This window comes from Gadus chalcogrammus, chromosome 7 (genome assembly GCF_026213295.1).
Source record: "Gadus chalcogrammus isolate NIFS_2021 chromosome 7, NIFS_Gcha_1.0, whole genome shotgun sequence".
Taxonomy (NCBI): domain Eukaryota; kingdom Metazoa; phylum Chordata; class Actinopteri; order Gadiformes; family Gadidae; genus Gadus; species Gadus chalcogrammus.
The window spans coordinates 29896526-29915138 of record NC_079418.1 but is presented as its reverse complement, the minus strand read 5'-3'; the positions used below and the strand labels follow the sequence as shown (position 1 = coordinate 29915138).

At 48.6% G+C, this 18613-nt stretch overlaps 3 protein-coding genes across 6 annotated transcripts in view; 2 read left to right on the top strand and 1 right to left on the bottom strand.

The window, feature by feature from the left end:
* The window catches only part of fryb (furry homolog b (Drosophila)), a 53617-nt gene extending 49152 nt beyond the window's left edge, over nucleotides 1-4465 (top strand). The window contains exons 53-57 of the mRNA XM_056594495.1: nucleotides 939-1037; nucleotides 1554-1637; nucleotides 2939-3049; nucleotides 3400-3665; nucleotides 4207-4465. Of these exons, the coding sequence (XP_056450470.1) occupies nucleotides 939-1037; nucleotides 1554-1637; nucleotides 2939-3049; nucleotides 3400-3665; nucleotides 4207-4465 (819 nt within the window). The remainder of the gene's footprint in view (nucleotides 1-938; nucleotides 1038-1553; nucleotides 1638-2938; nucleotides 3050-3399; nucleotides 3666-4206) is intronic.
* Nucleotides 4466-8465: 4000 nt separating this feature from the next.
* On the bottom strand, nucleotides 8466-10190 carry zar1l (zygote arrest 1-like). The gene is made up of 4 exons (XM_056593871.1): nucleotides 9563-10190; nucleotides 9366-9458; nucleotides 9151-9225; nucleotides 8466-8903 (listed from the first exon to the last, which is right to left on the bottom strand). Exons 1-4 carry the CDS (start codon nucleotides 10139-10141, stop codon nucleotides 8760-8762), a joined length of 891 nt encoding a protein of 296 aa, XP_056449846.1. The 5' UTR covers nucleotides 10142-10190; the 3' UTR covers nucleotides 8466-8759.
* The window catches only part of pds5b (PDS5 cohesin associated factor B), a 41160-nt gene continuing 31921 nt past the window's right edge, over nucleotides 9375-18613 (top strand). The window contains exons 1-2 of one of the 4 annotated variants that reach the window (XM_056593867.1): nucleotides 9375-10209; nucleotides 10662-10939. The gene's annotated coding sequence lies outside the window, so the exon portion shown is untranslated. Of the gene's footprint in view, nucleotides 10210-10661; nucleotides 10940-14257; nucleotides 14316-15560; nucleotides 15585-15619; nucleotides 15802-18613 lie in introns of those variants that run through there. The other 3 variants (XM_056593869.1, XM_056593870.1, XM_056593868.1) reach the window with 3 other exon arrangements.

Here is an 18613-nt window from a genome sequence, read left to right as displayed (position 1 = left end):
AGCTCAATGACCTACAGAACCATGTGACCGACAGCACCATGTGACCTACAGAACCATGTGACCTACAGAACCATGTAACCTACAGAACGATGTGACCTACAGAACCAAGCTCCATGACCTACAGAACCATGTGACCTACAGAACCATGTGACCTACAGAACCATGCGACCTACAGAACCATGGGACCTACAGAACCCAGCTCAATGCAAACAGAACCATGTGACCTTTAGAACCCAGCTCCATTAACATGGAGAACCCTGTTTAGTGAAGCATGGTAAACTAAAGAAGAACCGACTCCATTTGTTCTGTATAAATGCGCTCTGTTCGGGGACAGAAGATGGGCTCAGTAATCCGTCTCATCTGGCTTTCAGAGATTAGAAATGTCTGTTGATAATCTGGGGCAGAAGTCGGAAGAGCCTTAGCCAGTTCTAATGGTTGGCATGTGTTCAGGAAGAGCCGGACCACACACGTAGACGCACACGCACACACACATGCACGCACATGCACGCACATGCACACACACACACACACACACACACACACACACACACACACACACACACACACACACACACACACACACACACACTCATACACAGAAAAACACACACGCAGGAAAAAAAACACACACAGACAAATACACAAACAGAAAAACACACAGAAAAACAAACACAGACGCACACACACACACACACACACACACACACACACACACACACACACACACACACACACAAAAACAAACACAGAAAAAACACAAACACACACAGAAAAACACACACACAGAAAAACACACACAGAAAAACACACACAGAAAAAAAACACACAGAAAAACACACACAGAGAGAAAAACACACAGAAAAACACACACAGAAAAACACACACAGAAAAACAAACACAGACGCACACAGAAAAACAATGTGTTTCCTCCTCTCCAGATCATGTCCTACGGGCTGCTGGAGAAGATGAAGTTCAGCGCCCTGGAGCTGCAGGAGTACCTGGACACCTACAACAGCCGGGAGGAGGCGGCCGTCATGGTACGAAGGGACCCCTCGGCCAATCACAGCTCAGCGGTTCAGCGGGCCTAGAGCTCTGAATGGAGTCCATTCAGTTCCACCCTAGTAAAGGCTTCTGGTGTTCCTCACAACTGTTCCTAACGTAGAATGATCACAGTTCTAAATCTCTCAAAGTGTGTGTACACATGGTTGGATTTCAGCCACTTGAACTCGATTCAATTGTATTTGTACAGCCCTTAATCACAGGTACAGTCTCAAAGGGCCTAACAGGCCATGTATTTCTGACATGTGTTTATTCAACTCTGTTGTTGAGGATCTTGGTCTTGGCTGGGATAGTGTGTACAAGCCGTTATTAGTGCTCTGCCTCCCAGTCACCAATCCACTTGGCTACAGGGGTGAGCAGAGGTTCATGTGTGCACACACTAACCCACAATGCACCTCTTCTGTAAACACCAGGACTGCGGACCCTATGAGGGCTCAAATGCCACTAGTGTTTGTGAGTGTTATTTTAAGCGTTGTGTCCTTTCACCCCCTCAGTGGTTGAGGAACTGTAGGGACACATTTCCCAGATGCCCCGGCGACAGTGTGGTCACCTGCCAGCCTGGCGAATCAGAGGAAAAGGTTGGAGGATCTGTCTCTCTCTCTTGTCAATCTCTCGCTTGTCTCTCTCTCTCTCTCTCTCTCTCTCTCGCTTGCCTCTCTCTCTCTCTCTCTCTCTCTCTCTCTCTCTCTCTCTCTCTCTCTCTCTCTCTCTCTCTCTCTCTCTCTCTCTCTCTCTCTCTCTCTCTCTCTCTCTCTCTCTCTCTCTCTCTCTCTCTCTCTCTCTCTCTCTCTGCTGCCCCTCTCAGTGTTTGCGTCACACACTACTGGAGTTGTTGTTCTTTGCATGTGTGCTTCCTCTCTGCTGCCTAGAATATTGTGCTACCTTTACCTGGAGCCTATTCAATGCAAAGGCCCTAACCTGTCCTATTTATTTATGTTTTTACCTTCAACGCTCAACGCAATTCAAAGTTTAGAACTAATGGAAAATGTAATGCAGAGGGAAACTCCAAGTGAAATACTAATGTAAATGTAAAGTGCTGTTCAGCTCTCAGCGTTCTCACCATCTGCTTAACCAGCGTTCCGTTCAATAATCCCTGAGAGCTAATGCTTTGATACATAACCGTAGAAATAATGACGTAACTGCACATGTTCAAACATACTTTGTCAAAGACAACGAACGTCAAAATGAGTCCAGAATGGCCCTCTTGCCTTTGTGTGTTTAACTTTAACGTATTTAAAACTAATTGAGCGGGGGCTGTTGTGGACTAATGCCTTGTATTGACCGACTGTGCCCGTACTGGGAGCTCCGTGCATGTGTTTGATTGATGCTCTGTCTTCCTCTCATCTCACTCTCATGCCCTAACCTGCTGTCTCGCTATCTAGCAAATGGAATCTCTTGCAGTAAGTGCTCCTTCTAGTTCCTCTACTTCCTTGTTTTCAATTCCTCTTTTTACAGCAAAACGTTTAAATGTTCCTGTACTGCGACGTGTGTGTTTGTGTGTCTGAAGGCATCTGTGTGAGTGTGTGTGCGTGCATCTGCATGTGGGATAAAGCGTTTGTGTGTGTGTGTGTGCATGTGCAAATGTGTGTGTGTGTGTGTGTATGGGTATGTGCGTGTGTGTGTGTGCATGTGCTGGTGCGATAGAGCATTTATTTGTGTGTGTATGTGTGTGTGCGCGCAAATGTGCGTATGTGCTTCAGCGGCTGTGCGTATGTGTGTACGTGTGTGTGTGTGTGTGTGTGTGTGTGTGTGTGTGTGTGTGTGTGTGTGTGTGTGTGTGTGTGTGTGTGTGTGTGTGTGTGTGTGTGTGTGTGTGTGTGTGTGTGTGTGTGTGGCATAATCTCATCAGTGTGTCTCTCTGTGTGTGTCTGTCCCCCAGCAATTGGAGCTGTGCCAGCGCCTTTATAAGCTCCACTTCCAGCTGCTGCTGCTCTTTCAGTCGTACTGCAAGCTGATTGGCCAGGTCCACGCCGTCAGCTCGGTCCCTGAGGTGAGAGACGCCGTCCGGTTGAATGGCACCAGATGCACGTGTAGCGGAGTGTTACTCCATCAATGTCTGCAGAGGATTAGATAAGAGACTCACCATTTTGGAAGGACTTTAACACAATATCTCTTTAATATATTCTTTACCTTCACAACACATATGTATCACTTATTCTACACCTACCTAACAAACTACCTTTGTTACTTATGTTTTATGACAATTTCACTGTACAGAAAGACCACGGCCCGTTAGATAAACACATAAAGCACTACCACCTTAGACTCTGTGTGTCCCGTCCTGCCTTGGAAGGACACTGCAGCAGCCTGCCACGTCTGTGTCTGTCCGTCTGTCCCCAGCTGCTCAACATGTCCCGCGAGCTGAGCGACCTGAAGACCAGCCTGCAGGCGGCCGAGGCGGCGGTGGCCAGCGACCTGGAGCTCACGCACCTGGCCCACGGCCACGCCATCGCCCACGCCCACGGCCACAGCCACGCCCTCACCACCCAGGCAGCCGCCCCGCCCGTGCCCAGCTTCCAGAGCTCGGAGGCGGCCGTGCAGGCCATCCTGGAGTGCCTGAAGAACCAGGAGTTCACCAAAGCCGTCCGCTACATTCAGGAGAGCAGGTGGGTGGGGGCGGGACCCAGAGCTGGGCCGCGAGCACACAGTGCAGTGAACTTCAGACGCCGTGTTGTTCAGCGGCGACTTAATGAATGCCTGCTCGTCCCAAAGCTTCTCGTGAGCGTGTAAACAATGGGCACAATGGGATCCAACCCGGGAACAGTTCCAGGCTCTGTGTGTGTGTGTGTGTGTGTGTGTGTGTGTGTGTGTGTGTGTGTGTGTGTGTGTGTGTGTGTGTGTGTGTGTGTGTGTGTGTGTGTGTGTGTGTGTGTGTGTGTGTGTGTGTGTGTGTGTGTGTTTTTCTGTGTGTGTGTGTGTGTCTGTGCGTGTGAGTGTGTCTGTGCGTGTGAGTGTGTGTGTCTTTTTTTGTGTGTGTGTGTGTGTCTGTGTGTGTGTGTGTGTGTGTGTTTTTTTCTGTGTGTGACTTCTCTATGTGTGTGTGTCTTTCTCTATGTGTGTGTGTCTGTGTGTGTTTTTCTGTGCTCCTGAGTTCTCCCTAACCGAGGGTCTTGCGTCCCGCCCCCCCGTCCCCCCCCGTCCCCCCAGGAGGCAGTGGCCTGGTGGCGTGTTCGGCGGCGGCTCGGAGAGCGAGGTGCAGACGCTGCTCAACGCCTTCTTCCGGCACCAGACGCTGGGCCAGACGGGCACCATCGCGCTGGTGGGCTCGCGCCAGGACCTCAGCCTCATCTGCTCCAAGCTGCTGGAGCTCAACGGGGAGATCCGCGAGATGATCCGCCGCGCCCAGGACTACCGCGTGGTCACCACCTACCTCCCCGACTCCAGCGCCTCCGGGACCAGCCTCTGACAGGAGGTGTTGAGTCCCCCTTCCTCCCCCTCCTCCCCCTCCCCTCCTCCTCCCCCTCTCTCCCCTCCCTCCCCTCCTCCTCCCCCTCCCTCCCCTCCTCCTCCCGCTCTCTCCCCTCCCTCCCCTCCTCCTCCTCCCCCCTCCCCTCCTCCTCCCCCTCTCTCCCCTCCCTCCCCTCCTCCTCCCCCTCTCTCCCCTCCGTCTCCGCCCCGGACGGAGCCCAGCTCGCCGCCGCTACACAACCCCTTCTACGCCATCTTCTCCGCCGCCCTCCCCCAGCTCCTCCCCCCGCACCCCCGGTGGACGGCGGGGGCCCGGGGCCTCCCCCCCCCCGTGCGTCCGCCGCCTCCCCGGCGGGGCCCCCAGCCGGGCCCCGCCTTGCACCCCAAACCGCCCCCGCGCTAGAGCCGGCTCAGCCGCGGCACGCCGTCGCCTTCCCCGAGCCTCCAGACCTCTTCTCCCCCGCCGCGGCGGGACCGGGCCGGCCCCGCCCCCCCCCCTCGGCCCCCCTCACGCCGACGTGCCCCCAGTATTACGTCCACGGGGGGGGCGGTGGCGAACTGCTGCTCCGGCCTCCGAGAGGACAGTCCCCGCCCGGCGCGCTCCTCACCGTGACTTCAGCACCGGTCCGGGGGGGACGCGCCCACCCGCCCGGCCCCCCCGCTGTCCCCGGCCCGGCCTCCCACCTCCCTCTGCTCCCGTTCCCCCATCGCTACGCACGTGACCCGCCCCCCGTCCCGGCCCGGGATGGCGGGGCGGTCCAGACCCGGCCTCCCGCACCCTCCCTCCTCCCCCTCGGCCCCCCGCCGTCGTCGCCCCGCCCCCCGGCCCCGGGAGAGGCCGGCGGGTGGGGGTGCTGCGGCTGCGTGGACCCCCCCGACGCACCCTTGTCCCGCTACCTGGGCAAGGTGGGCCGGGCGGCCCTGCCCCTGCTGGGGGCCACGGCCCTGCCCCTGCTGGGGGCCGCGGGGCTGCTGAACACCGACCCGTCGGACGTTGAAACCTAAGAAGCCTGTGAAGCGGGCGCTGTGCTGCACCAGTGGACCTACAGACCTGACGTATGTGACGGTCCCACGCTGACCAAGAGACGATGACCTATCTGGGGAAACTACCATGCTGCAGGCAGACCCGGGACGCACAGACTCGTTTTTTCGTTTATTAATTTTTTACTTTAAGACAAAGGAGTGGTGAAGTCGGAGCCTAAGGGACGTGATGACCCGGACCTGCTGAGAAGGGTGACCTGACGGGATCCTGGACTGGGAGCGAGCTCCTCCGCTCTCCCCGATGCATATCAAAAGGCTCGTGTAGTCTCTGTTGAAGGTCGTCACTCACTGTGGAACCTGCTTCCTGCTCTGATAAAGGAACACACACCCCTGGATCTCTTCCCCACGGGGGGGAAACAGAACTCCTGTCCCGGGGTTGGCGGCCACCACAAACTGAATGACGCACACGTGGGGCTTTGGTGAAGCAGAGCCAACCACAGCAGGACGAGGCCAGTGGGAGAATGTTGTGTCCCTATTGCACTAAACGGACGGTCGTTATGATTTTACGAAAGAGGAAGCAGGTCGCTGATTAAGGGCGCGTCTCCATGTACGATTTGCTGCTGTGACAACGGGCCGACCCCACCTTGAAGGGGAGGCCACACGCTGGACTTGTTTGTGTCAACTGCTGGAGAGAGAGAGAGAAAAAAAAAAGATGTGCAATGCATGACCTAGTTGAATGCTCCTCACTGAAAGACACTGCCTTGAGCCGTTTTAAAGGGGTGCTGTGTACGATAGTGTTCTGTATTTAAAAATGAACGGAAAAAAACGGTTTGCTTCAAAATACGTCAACAGAAAAGGTGTTCCACATGCAGAGAGGATACGATCAATAACTTTAATCAATGGAAATAAAACCGCCGCTGGACCGTGTTTGAGCCTATATCGTCAAAGTCGTGGTAACACTAGCTAACCAATCGTGATCGTGCACAGGCTGGACTCTAGCATACCCGTTTGGATTGAGAATAGTATTTAAATTTAGACGTTGTGTACTCGCCTTGTAAACACGTGTCAAGTAAATCAAAGTAGAAATACTCGCTAGCAAGCCGTAAATGTGTTCCGATTCAACAAGAGGATTAGCGTTCAAGCCTCGCTGGGAAATGTAGTTTAATTGTTAACGCTGTGTGATCCCCTTCTATACGTCTGGAGACGCACACACAAACACTAGCTAATACTTGCACAGTGCTCCTTTAAATCCGGAGGACTATCTCTTGACTGAAACACAGAGTCGACCGAGCAGGCGAAGGCGATTCGAAGTGTAGTTCTCTTCAAGCTGCTCTCGTGCTGTTTATTAGTCCTCCATTAGGCTGGTGTAATCGGTGTGATCTTAAAACTACTGTCGTTAGGCCCCGGCTACACAGGTGTGTCCTGCTGTACTGTGATCCGCGTGCACTCTGGCTAGTCCTAGCGTTATCCTTAGTAAGTTTACAGTACACTGTATAGCCCTCACTGTCCTACACTGTACACAAAGACCACGTTTGAACAGACACTGTTCACTGTTACTCTCGTCACCCGTGGTGCGTTCATGTCCATGACGATGGCCGTCGGGGCCGTCGTTATCCGTAGCATTTGTTTGTGGGCGCAGCAGAGGGGTACCGGCCCGCCATGAAAGGGGGCAACTGACGCTCGGCACTCGCGTTCAAAGAAAAACTAGTCGTGCTTCTTCGCTGAGAACGTGTTATCGTGATCCCTCGTTTACCGCTTGTACAAAATGTCTCTTTGCCCATTTATACCCGATCGGCCACTCGATTCAAGTTTTTCTATTTGCATTCACTGTTCCGACTCAATGTTAACTGCCATGCATGCGTCCACCGTGTACTGTATGAAGTGTTTGGTATATTTATAGAGTTGTTTTATCTGAAAGATGTTTTTGTATGAGGTGCAAAAGGAGGGCTTTAAGCCCACGTGGGTGAATTTGTGTGCATGCCGAACCAGACCGTGCACATTTTTAATGCTTTTTAGAGTAATGTTTTTCTTTCCCCTCACCTTGTAAATACTTTTACAGCCTTTTGAAAGTTCAGCTGCCATGTACAAGGCTGTTACAAAGTAAAGATATGTCAAAATAAATCTGTTGAGTTTTATTATGCCTTCGGCAATTTGTTCCACGCTTGGTGGATTCAACCAACATGAATTCGAACCGCAAGGATATTTTCCCTGCATAACCAGGTTCTTTTTCTTAACGTCGATGTTTAAAGCAACACCTGTGGAAGGTAGTCAACGGTTGGACTGGAGCTAGATACAACTTTAAGCTGGCTTTGATACAAGTGATCATTTGGAAATTGCTTTGTATGGCTTAACCTTGGAGCGATGTTTGAAAAACACTAGGGGAAGAATGACCTTTTACTGCATCGGGTAAAATGTTCCCAGTTCTACTGCATAGCAGACTGAATACTGAACCTGTCTCAGCGCTATCTCAACCTAGGGATTCATGCGTCGAGACACTAGACAGCAACCCAGATAAATGACTGAAATGACTCGTTAAGACGTGGTCCTACAGGCAATTAAGCACCAAATCAGTTTCCATGTCTTAGGCCCAATCCCAGTTCTACCCCTTACCCCTTCCACTTACCCCTTCAAAACAAGGCGGAGGCGTAAGGGGAAGGGGTAGAAATGGGATTGGGCCTTACTGTCTGAACACCTTAATCCAGGTCAACATTTATGGAGCAGTGTAGTGGAGAAGCACATGGCACTGACATCTAAACATGAACAGAAGTTAATTGTTTTGGGGCAGAAAAATTGAGTAAAATGTGTAGTTGGAGAATATCTTCCCCCCCCCCCAATAATACCCAGTGGATGCATGCCTTCAGCCAACCAAACATCAGGGCCTGTTTACTGAGTGGATCAGCTAATGAAGTGACCTGCCATCGCTACACGGAATTACTGATGACAGATTAAGCCACTTGATAAAGACAATCACAACGCCCATTCCGCATACCCCTGAAGGCATGGTCGACAAAGCTCAGTTTTGCTGCAATACTTTTTATTATTTTTAAATTTTTCTACAAAAACCAGTCGGAAGATGAGCCAAGTGCTCATGAAGGTCCATCCAAATGCCAACCCTTTGGCGATCCACTGAAGAAATTCAGTCATCAAGTCCGTGCTTGGCATCACTGGGAATGGTTTTAAAATACACCAATGGCTAGGCAGGAGGAGGGTGGAGACAAAAAGGTCCAGTTGTAACGACGCCGGTCTGGTTGTTAACGGCCCCAGGCTCAGACCATGTACTTGAAGCTGCGGGTGGCGTCGCTGACCGCCGCTCAGACGATGTACTTGAAGCTGTAGGTTGCGTCGCAGGACAGCCGCGCTCCCTTGCAGCGGCCACACAGATCCTGCCGGTGGGGGCGGGCCATGTTGATGCGCCTGGGCTTCATGTCGCCGCCCCACGACGTCAGCAGGCAGCCCTGGACCAGAACACAGGCACACGGGAATTATTCAAGGGTAACTGGAGTATATACTGTATGGCAAATACCAAGGTGAAGTTCAAATTCCTATACATTAGTTTCTCCCCCACCATATCCCAGCATTTGACAAGACAAAGCCAGTATTCTTAATTAACCCCCACATTTAGAAGCAGGTGTGGCCCAGATTGAGGTCCATCTCATGGAGCTCATCATAGGTCTACCTCAGCAGTTGTGGCAGGGAGCTCACCTGCCAGATAATGGATTCCACTTTGTAGGGATTTATTCCCAACTGACACTTCCGGCAGAGCTGCTTGTAATACACCTAAAAGTGGATTAGAAAATTAATTAAGCATTTTGGGTTCGCCATTAGGCGTATTACAAATTAGCGCAACACATTCATCCGCCAACAACACCAGCTAACTGGAAAGTCCACTGCACAAGGGAACAAATAAGGTTTCCTACCTTACTTGTTCCAGAGATGCACCAGACATAAGCACTCTCCCACCGGATGTTACACTTTCTGCAGTGGAAATGGCCATATCTCTGCTCCAGGAACTAGGGAGCATTTAAAAGGAAACATTGACAGTGGTGGAGAACCGCAAACACGACACGCATCCTACGACACCAAAAGTCTTGTAGAAAATGTCGGTGAAACTCACCTGAAAGTTCGACCCCTTAAACGCCTGATGCGGGGGGTTACCCACGTTTACGGAAGGGTCCTTCTCGGTTCCAAGGACCTTCTTCTCGCCATCCACTAGTTCCACGGATCCGTCCCGCGCTTCATACCCGCTGTCTTCGCTGCAGCTCACCGACTTCCGGAAGTTTCTGCGGTCAAACACCGGCGAGTAGATGGAGAGGGGTCGGGAGAAGCGCACGTTGTTGACTGGCGTGTTGAACGGCGCTTTGCCCCCCGGTGTGGGGCAGTGTGGACTCCTAGGAGAGCTGGCGCCCCTCTCCTGGGAATACAGCGTTTTGGGGCCTAGCGAACACTGGGTTATCTTCTCTACTTTGAAATTCACTTGAACGCCGCATTCTTTAGTGTCGGTCTTCTTAAACCCAGGGCCGACGTACGGATGCACTTCTGATAGGATCACTTTGCAGAGTTCCAGGTAACTGAGGCCACTGGGGGTCAGAAACCGGCCGTCTCCCTTTCCCCATCCACCGTGGATGAACGGCACAGCGCCAGGGTGGTTGCCAAAGAAGATCTTGCCCATAACCTGGGGCCCATACCCCTCCATTATAACCCCATGAAGAAGTCCTTCGTGCCCGCCTTGTGGTTTATAAGCGCCCGCGTGCCACTAAATTGGTGCGTTTTAACATTGATTGGTTAATTGGCTTAATAAGGGCTTCTATTTTCTGCCCGACTGTCATTGTCTTCTGGCCAAAGGTAGTAGGCCTTATTCTAAACGTAATATAATCAAATGTTTAAAAGCTTATAAATCGCTTCATTAATCGATTTCAAAAGGTTTGTCATGTGTCAAAATATCCCAATTTCAAATTTGGTTCAATTGGCTGGCACTGTTCCAAGCAACAAGGGCCCCCTAGCGATAAGTTGGTTCATTTTTCACAATTCGATTTTGACGTAACATGATCGCAGTCGAAAGCAAATATGGTCGTATGGACTGTTTGTTGATTATACCATGTCTTTATATTATACACGCATCGCGTTGCCCGCATGCTTCGATAAAACAAGTAGCCATTTTTAATGCCTCACTTAAAAAAATAAAACAACCAGTGAAGCTTCTTTTTTATATTTAGCCTTCCCCGATGCTGTTCGGCTGTGATTGTGAACAGCCAACGAGCACCAGCCGAGAAAGCAGCAGCCATAGAAGCTCTGGCGTTGAATGGGATCATAGTGTTCCCAGACAGCTGCAGCAGACGTAGTACCCGCCGCTGGCTCATAGGGGGCGCTGCGCCCCCACGGATGGCAGGCTGCCCATGGGTGCCGAATCTATACATGTTGGCGCCATTTTGGAGCTAGGAGGGGGAAGAGAGCTGCAGAAGAGAACGCGATTGATCACAGTTCATCTACACAGGTATGGAAATACACTAATAAACACACGCGGTTTGATAATTTTTTTAATTAACAATAATCGCTGGCTTTGTGTTGAATGGCGGGTTGGTGTATGCTTCACCCCGGGCCCCACGGGTCTCCCGAACCCGGTCGGGGGAGCGCTGCCCGCGTCCATCGCCTGTGTCGGGGAGAACCGTGTCAGATTCATAGCGCTGCATAACCGGAGAGTTGGGCGCAAAACGGTTAGCCATATGCTAAGCTAAATGACTTCCCAGATGCTTCGGCAGAACCAGGGCTCGTATTATCCGCAACGTCCGGTCGTAGTTAGGGTACCGCTGTGGTATTTTAGTAGGATCTGGATGCCATTGTGTCTTAGCTTCTTCTGTCAGCAGCGCTGTGTGCTATCACCGTGAGGGAGAGGGTGCTAGCCTAGCGGGTTAGCTCTCTGGGTTCTCCAGCTAGCCTGCTAACGGGATTAGCCGCGGCCAGCAGCAGAGCAGCCGCCAGGAGAGGTCTAGCCCCGCCACGGCCTCGACGCGCTCCTGCTGCGGCGTAACAGGGTCCCTGTTTCGGGGTCTGTCAGGACCACATGGAAAACCTGTGTGTTGTTAAGGGTCCAGTGTTGTGGGTGCAGCACTATGGCGTTTATTGTGGCCCCAATGTGTTCATCAAGTCAGTGTTGTTTCTTGGCCACTGTGTGTTTCCATGGGCAGAGTAAATGCGTGATGGATTAGTTGTGGACAACTGGTACTGCGGCGATCACGGGCTAATGGGCCAAACCAACTGCTGATATGGAGAATAGCGTCTTATTAAGTTGTCTTCTTATGAAGTATTGGCTGATGCTTCTTAGAGTAGTTTGACGCGTAGCGCGTTGACTTGTTTACCAAGGTGGCCATCCTCTAGTCAGGATGTCTAGTAATCACTAACTCGTGGGCATTCACTGGCATCTGTAACTATGAAATATGCAAATGTTGTTGAATCAAACGTTAACTATGATGATCATTCCTTATCCCAATAAATGCAAAAAAACGATGTCCTTCTATTTGTAGATGGGGAAAAAAAAAGACAACATTGTTAGATGGTGATTGACATCCCTATTGTTTATTGGTCTTTAAAATGTGATGTATACTGCCAAATTCCCAGATGATGTCTGAAATGTGCTTGCTTTATCAGCCAGGCAGCTAATAAATACAAAACTATTTGTTTTATAATGATTCATGAGACAAACATTTGAACAACTTGAAGCAGAAAATGATTTCAGTGTCGATGTGACTGTTATTGATCAGATCAGATCCCCAACGTTTTCTCGTTGGATCGCGGTTCTATATGGACAGAATAACATGAATTTACTGTGGTTCTACAATTCCCGGTCAATGTCTTTTCACGGGTATTCTTTGCTGTAGTTGTTCCTGTAGAATCACTGTTCTGTTGCACTGCAGGTTTTAGATGCCAAAAATAGCTGCCATGCGTTCTGCTGGGTGGTGCTTGATACCCCAACATGGCTCGCGGCTACCCTAGACCTCCAGCTCTGCTAGGGTATCCCCTTCACACTGTAACTCAATGAGTGGACTACTTTACATCTAGTTATCGCACGTAGCATGTTTGTAGACAAGAGGTTTGTGTAAGACTGCTCCTCGTTTTGCTGGTTGGATTTCTATCTCTTTGCTTCGTTCCATGCTGAATAGCTTGGGGCAGACGCTTGAATGAATGAACTTATTTTATACATTTCCCCCTGTTTAGTAAGGTTAACATGCTGTTGGTTTTTATTGAGGGACTCAAGGCCATATGTATTTTGTTTAGTTGAGAAAGCCAAAAAGCTTTGAGGTTGGAGGTGTCAACACCTATTGCTCTCGGATAGCATTTGATAATGACACAGTTATGAGCTCTTAATACGGGTGTTGAATCTAAAAGATGTTCATCAATAGTGAAAGCCATATGTGTACAATATATGCCTAGTACTCTATGATATTGACGTGGTGTTATTGACGCAGATGATTTGAATACACGCTACATGTTTTGATATTCTGCATTTCCGTGGTGCTTTAAGAAACGTTAACGTCTGTCTTCGCTCCATCGGCTTGGACTGGTGCGTTAAATTCCAAAGTTTAACAAGCACAGCCCAATTGTTGCATAATTGCAGCTGGTGGCTTGCGTTCCAGTTTATTGACAGTCACACTCGCGTAACTGTGGTTCCCAGTAGGGGTCTGTTGGCTCACTGGGTCAAAGTTCCTTGGACAGAATCTTACCACTGGAGTATCGTTGTAAAAGCATTCAGCCTCTCTGGTCCATGTTAGCCTGATTTAACGGGGAGTCTTTTGATATTTATCTGGGTCCTCTTCCATCCTTCTTGTTTCTCCAAGATTAAAATGAGATTGAATGCATACAATAACGCAATGAAAGTGCAATTCCATTATTCCAATGTTCATAGTCATTTATAGACCACGGACTGCACTTCATACTGACCCTGCATGCATGTATAAAATATTAAAATACAGTCTTGAATAAAATTAATATCAATATGCCGGATTAATGCACCCCTCCCAGCCAATCAGAATCGAGCATTCTTAAATGAAGTAGAATAAAGAAGTTATATTTGGTTGGTCCCTCTTCTATTTAAGTGATGAATGAATAATAGATGAGGAAAATAAAATAAAATAAGCATAACTCTCCGTACCAGGGTCCATCATCATTCTCTGAACAGATTTTTAAACGGAACCTTGAGTCTCAACCGTATCTTGTCCAGGTTCTTTTGTTGCTTCGTCTTTTGGACCATTTCCTCAACATCCATCTTCACACCCGAGCTTGAATTCTCAATTTGATTCTGTGAGCGTTTTTGTATGCGGTCGAGCAAAAGTATACCACGGTACTGTTATGTTGGGAACAAAGCAGTTCCGGGATATCTCTCGAGCCACTCCGGTTGGTGGTGCACTCCGGTTCCGGGCTTAACACGGACAGACTCCAAGTGGGACCGGCGAATGCATTTGCAGCTGCCGCTAATGTTCAACTGTCAGCGTGTTAAAAGCTTTGCATCACGTCCTGACACTCCTGCTTCCGTCTTGACCCTATGTGTTGGGCTTTATAGGAGCTTATTTTAAAGGGGAATCATCACGACGTACCAAGTGGAAAGATCCTTCACTGATGGACCGTGCATGAATTCAGCCAGAGCCTAGTAATCAATGATAGTTTCTGATGTAATCGTTGTTGGCTAATCTTGGACCCAGCAGTCCGACAATGCTAGAGCCGAACTTCTGGGGGGAGGCGGTACAAAGCCTGGGGAGTTAACCAGATACAGTAAGGGGCGGGGCTAGGCTAGGCTAGGCCAGGCCAGGCCAGGCTTCCTGCCTCGTTACGGGAAAGTGCTCAGTCACGTGAGGTTGAGGCGTAGAGAAGGAGTGCTAGTAAGTATGAATATGTTGGCCTGTTTACGAGCACTGTACGATGTATCATTCCAGCCTTGGCATCGCGATGGGCACATTAGTCCGACTGCAGAGCGGTCAGCGTCAAAGTAAAGGCACATCTATCTATCAGGGTTGGCTTAGCTCAGGAGGTAGAGTGGGTTGACTTGTATAGCCTTCCCATGTCAAGGTGTCCCTGAGCAGGACAGACATCTAACCCTAACTGCTCCTGAAGAGCTTGGTGTCGCCTTGCGTGGTTGACTCCGCCGTCGGTGTGTGAATGAACCGTGGTAAGTCGCTGTGGATAAAAGCGTCTGCTAAGTAATTATCTCGAACACGTTATGCTGGAACGCTTTTGCTGCTTGATACAAAGGGTAAACTCGCATGGTACCCGTCCATGATTCGGAAGATGACACTCGCCTTTGCAAATAATAAAAAAAAAATAAAAAAAAAAAGCTAATGAAAAAGATTAGGACGTTTGTTTATTAGTTTTGATTTCCCACAATACATCACAGGTCGCTTGAATAAGTGATCTCCACAGTGCTCTGGTGAATAACGCACTAGACGTGTGGATGAATCCATGGAGTGTACTTGGGCATCCTCAAGAGAGAGCTGCCACGGGTACCACAGCCCGACCGGACACCAAAGGCGCCGCTAAACCACTTATCCTGGTGAAGGAGCCCTAGGGCTGAGCCTCTCTCCGCTCACTACAATCTCACATCTCAATTTCAACATGCTCCCACATCTGGCAGTTTAATTTAGATTGATTAATGATTGACGGCAAAGGGATGGACTTTTGTTTTCCTAATCCACAATCTCTTACCCTGTGTTCACACCAAAAGATGCAAAAAGTTGACGCGCGTCGTGATCCCATTCAAAGTGAATGTAGAGACGCGTTGCTGCTTTGCTGCCGCAGCATTTGCTGCCGAGAAAACGGGCAGCAAAACTTGATTTGCGGCGCGTCAAAATCTGATTTGCGGCGCGGCATGCCCGTGCCCGCTGCCGGGCACGGGTGAAGGGCGCGTTCACGTATTTTGCGGCGCGTCAAATGCTGCTCGAGTTGAAATATTTCAACTTTTGACGCGCGTCAAAAGTTTGACGCGCCGCAAAACTCGATTTGACGCGCCGCAAAACTCAGGCGTCAACGCGTTCGGGCAGCAAATGCATCTTTTGGTGTGAACGCAGGGTTAGCAACGCAGTTCAACGCAGAGTACAAGCTGAGGTGCGGACTGGTTTGCCCACGTCTGTGAACTGCAGCACACACGGCAATCGGTTAGTATCGGTGTGTTATTATATAATCAGCAGTGTCGGTGATGATAATACTACGGGAACAGAGTAAGACGGCCGTTTGGCGGGCTGTGGCGGCTCCACGCTCATGCTGAGGTGAATGATGGGACATGACGGGCTTCACCATCTCGCTGTATTACGGATATGGTGGAATCGGTCCCAGTCAATGGGTGGGCCACTGTGCCTGAAAGACATGCAAAAGGTACAGAATGATAATGCGTACAATAAAGGAAACAAAATTCAGTTTAGACTTTGTGCCTAACCTTGACCCCTTTTTGAAATATTTTCATCTACCACCTCATAACATTGTGGTTCAGCAATAGTGTGCTATGCTAGGGAACTTAATTCATCAGATTGTATAGCAAAGATTCCATATGTAAGAAACAATCGGTAGATTGTTTCTTAGACTCAATGCACGGAAATTTAAGCTAATAGTCAATTCATTTTTTCCGTAGCGCAATATATATATGCTGCAAAGAACAGAAGTAGGGCCCTATGAAATCCGCGATAACGAAAACGCGGACGGAATCACGGAATTGGACAATAAAAACGGAATCAACTGATAATTTTTTTTTTTTATTATTATTATTTTTTTATTATTTTATTAAGCAGGAAAGTATTAAAAGTAACAAAGTTACAATTTAAAACGGGCCTGTCTTAGTAAAATAACTGATTTCCAGCAGGTTCCTGTTCTTCAGCACATATAACATGCAACAGGGACAAGGCACATCAGACGTCACATTTACAATATGGAGCGGAATGCAGCGGAATTCGCCATTATTTTGGTGAAATTCAGTTTCGAGGGAAAAGGGAAACAACACAGGTGACATTAACGTCACTGAATGTTTAGCAGTCACTCGCACAACAATGTTAAAAAAAAATCCCCGGTCCACCACGCAAACAATAGGTCCCGCTCCGGGAAACTAGAAGCCGAAGAAGAAGTTGAAGCGCCCGTAATTCGGTTCTAACCCCAAATTCAGAGCCGAACAATATCCAAAACACTTCTATCACTCAGGTGTTTTGTAGAATATGTCAACATACTATCGATTGGAAACGCAAAGATACGTGCGATGACCACTTGAAGTCCAAAATCCATATGAAAAACAATGAACGCCGTAGCCAGGGCACGCCCCTTCAAACAACAATTTGAGTTTATAAAAAAAGAGTTTATAAGCACTTTAATATTTGTCATGTTTTTATTTGAAGCACTAAAAACAGTGCAATGTTGTGATGTTTTAATAAATGTAGTCTTCTATCTGATTAAATTGTATTCGTTCGCACTTATTTGACACTCGTTCTGATGATTTTAAGTGTAAAAACGGAATGAATGAAAATTAAAACGGAATTTGGAAAAAAATAAAACGGAATTTGGAAAAAAATAAAACGGATTTCATATGGCCCTACAGAAGTATTGCAAAGTCATTTTGCTACAATATTGGACAGCCCTGGTTTACAGTGTTCATTAAACCTTTTGCAGACACCCTGCTACAGTTTACCGCTGTTGGCGGAGTTGTTTGCCAATTACACACTTTGCGATCTCCACCTCCCAGAAGAAGGTGAAATGCACTGTTCACCAAGATTTGAGCTGGTCTGTCGTCAGACTAGATAATAGGGCCCGACCGATATTGATTTTTGAGTGCCGATGCCGATTATTTTAAGAGAAAAATTACGATTACGATTTAATCGGCCGATTAAAAGCAAAACAAAAAAAAGCAGATAAAACTTAGTTTTTGATACCTTAAATATACTTTAAACACTTTTGACGAATATGTGAATTGAATGCAGAACCTTTGAGTGTTTTAGAATACATTTACAGTCAAAAATGAGTGGAATGTAAAATGTAAAATAAATAACTAACTCCCAATGTGCTGCGCTCGTGAGCAGTGACCAACACGTGCGTGCTGAGCAGTATGGTCTCACCGTTAGAGTCTACAGTATAACAAATTAACATGGCCTGGGACCTAAAGAAAAACAGGCACAACATGCTCAAACAACGCGTCTTGTGTACATTGGTGAGGTGAGCGCGCAGCTGCCTGAGTGAGCGTGCTTTCATGTTGTTTCATCTCCTCTTTTTTACTCCAGCTAAAGTTGTTGGTTAGCAAGGCGAGTAGGAGCGCAATCTGCAGGATACTAAGTGCAATAACATTTAAAAAAAAAAAAAATCTGTTGTAATCGGCGTCTTTTTGGCAGATGTCGATTATTTTCAAAAAGGCTATAATCGGCCGATTAAATCGGCAGGCCGATGAATCGGTCGGGCCCTACTAGATAATAATCTAAAGTCTTTAGAATCTTTAACTGAAGTCTGATTTGTGAGACAAGTTGTTGGCCAATGCAAAAAATGGATACACTGAAACGATGATCTGCATGACCTCATTCAGTAACCTGTGATGACCCAAACGACCCGCATTTAACTGAGCCATCCATAAATCTATAACCGACGCCTCCGACCGTGTTACTCGCACATGGTGTGGTGTGTCTCTTTTCAAATTCCCACAGACGACGCGGGGAACGCGCCTGCTGTCTGTGTCAAACACGTTGATGAAGAGCGACAACCCAGTCAGCGGTTAATTATGTGTGGGTCCGATCCCTACCCGTTGCAACTCGCCCTGCTCTGTTCCCTGCTCCGTCTCAACCCTGGCCCTACTCACGGTTCAGTTACACGCCGGATCATCAGTGATGGAATTAAACACTGATGCGGTTATTTAATTGATCGGTCTGCAGCCAAACCTGCAGATCTGCGGTCAGAGTTGTTCAGTGCGTGTTTTTTTTAAATTTTTCAGAATTGCATTTGAAGGTTGTATCAGCGATGCTAGGCCAAAACATGAGTGATCACATTCATCTGATCTTTCCTCGCGATCCGCTAGCTGCCCGCCCTATAAGCAGGTCGTCAAAAAAACGCGTCTCTGTGCTCCAAGATCGTACACAAAAACAAATGGTACTACCACCAACCACTCAAAACCAAAATAAACAGTATTCCAACCATCCAAACACCGACAAGGGGTGGGTGTTGCGGC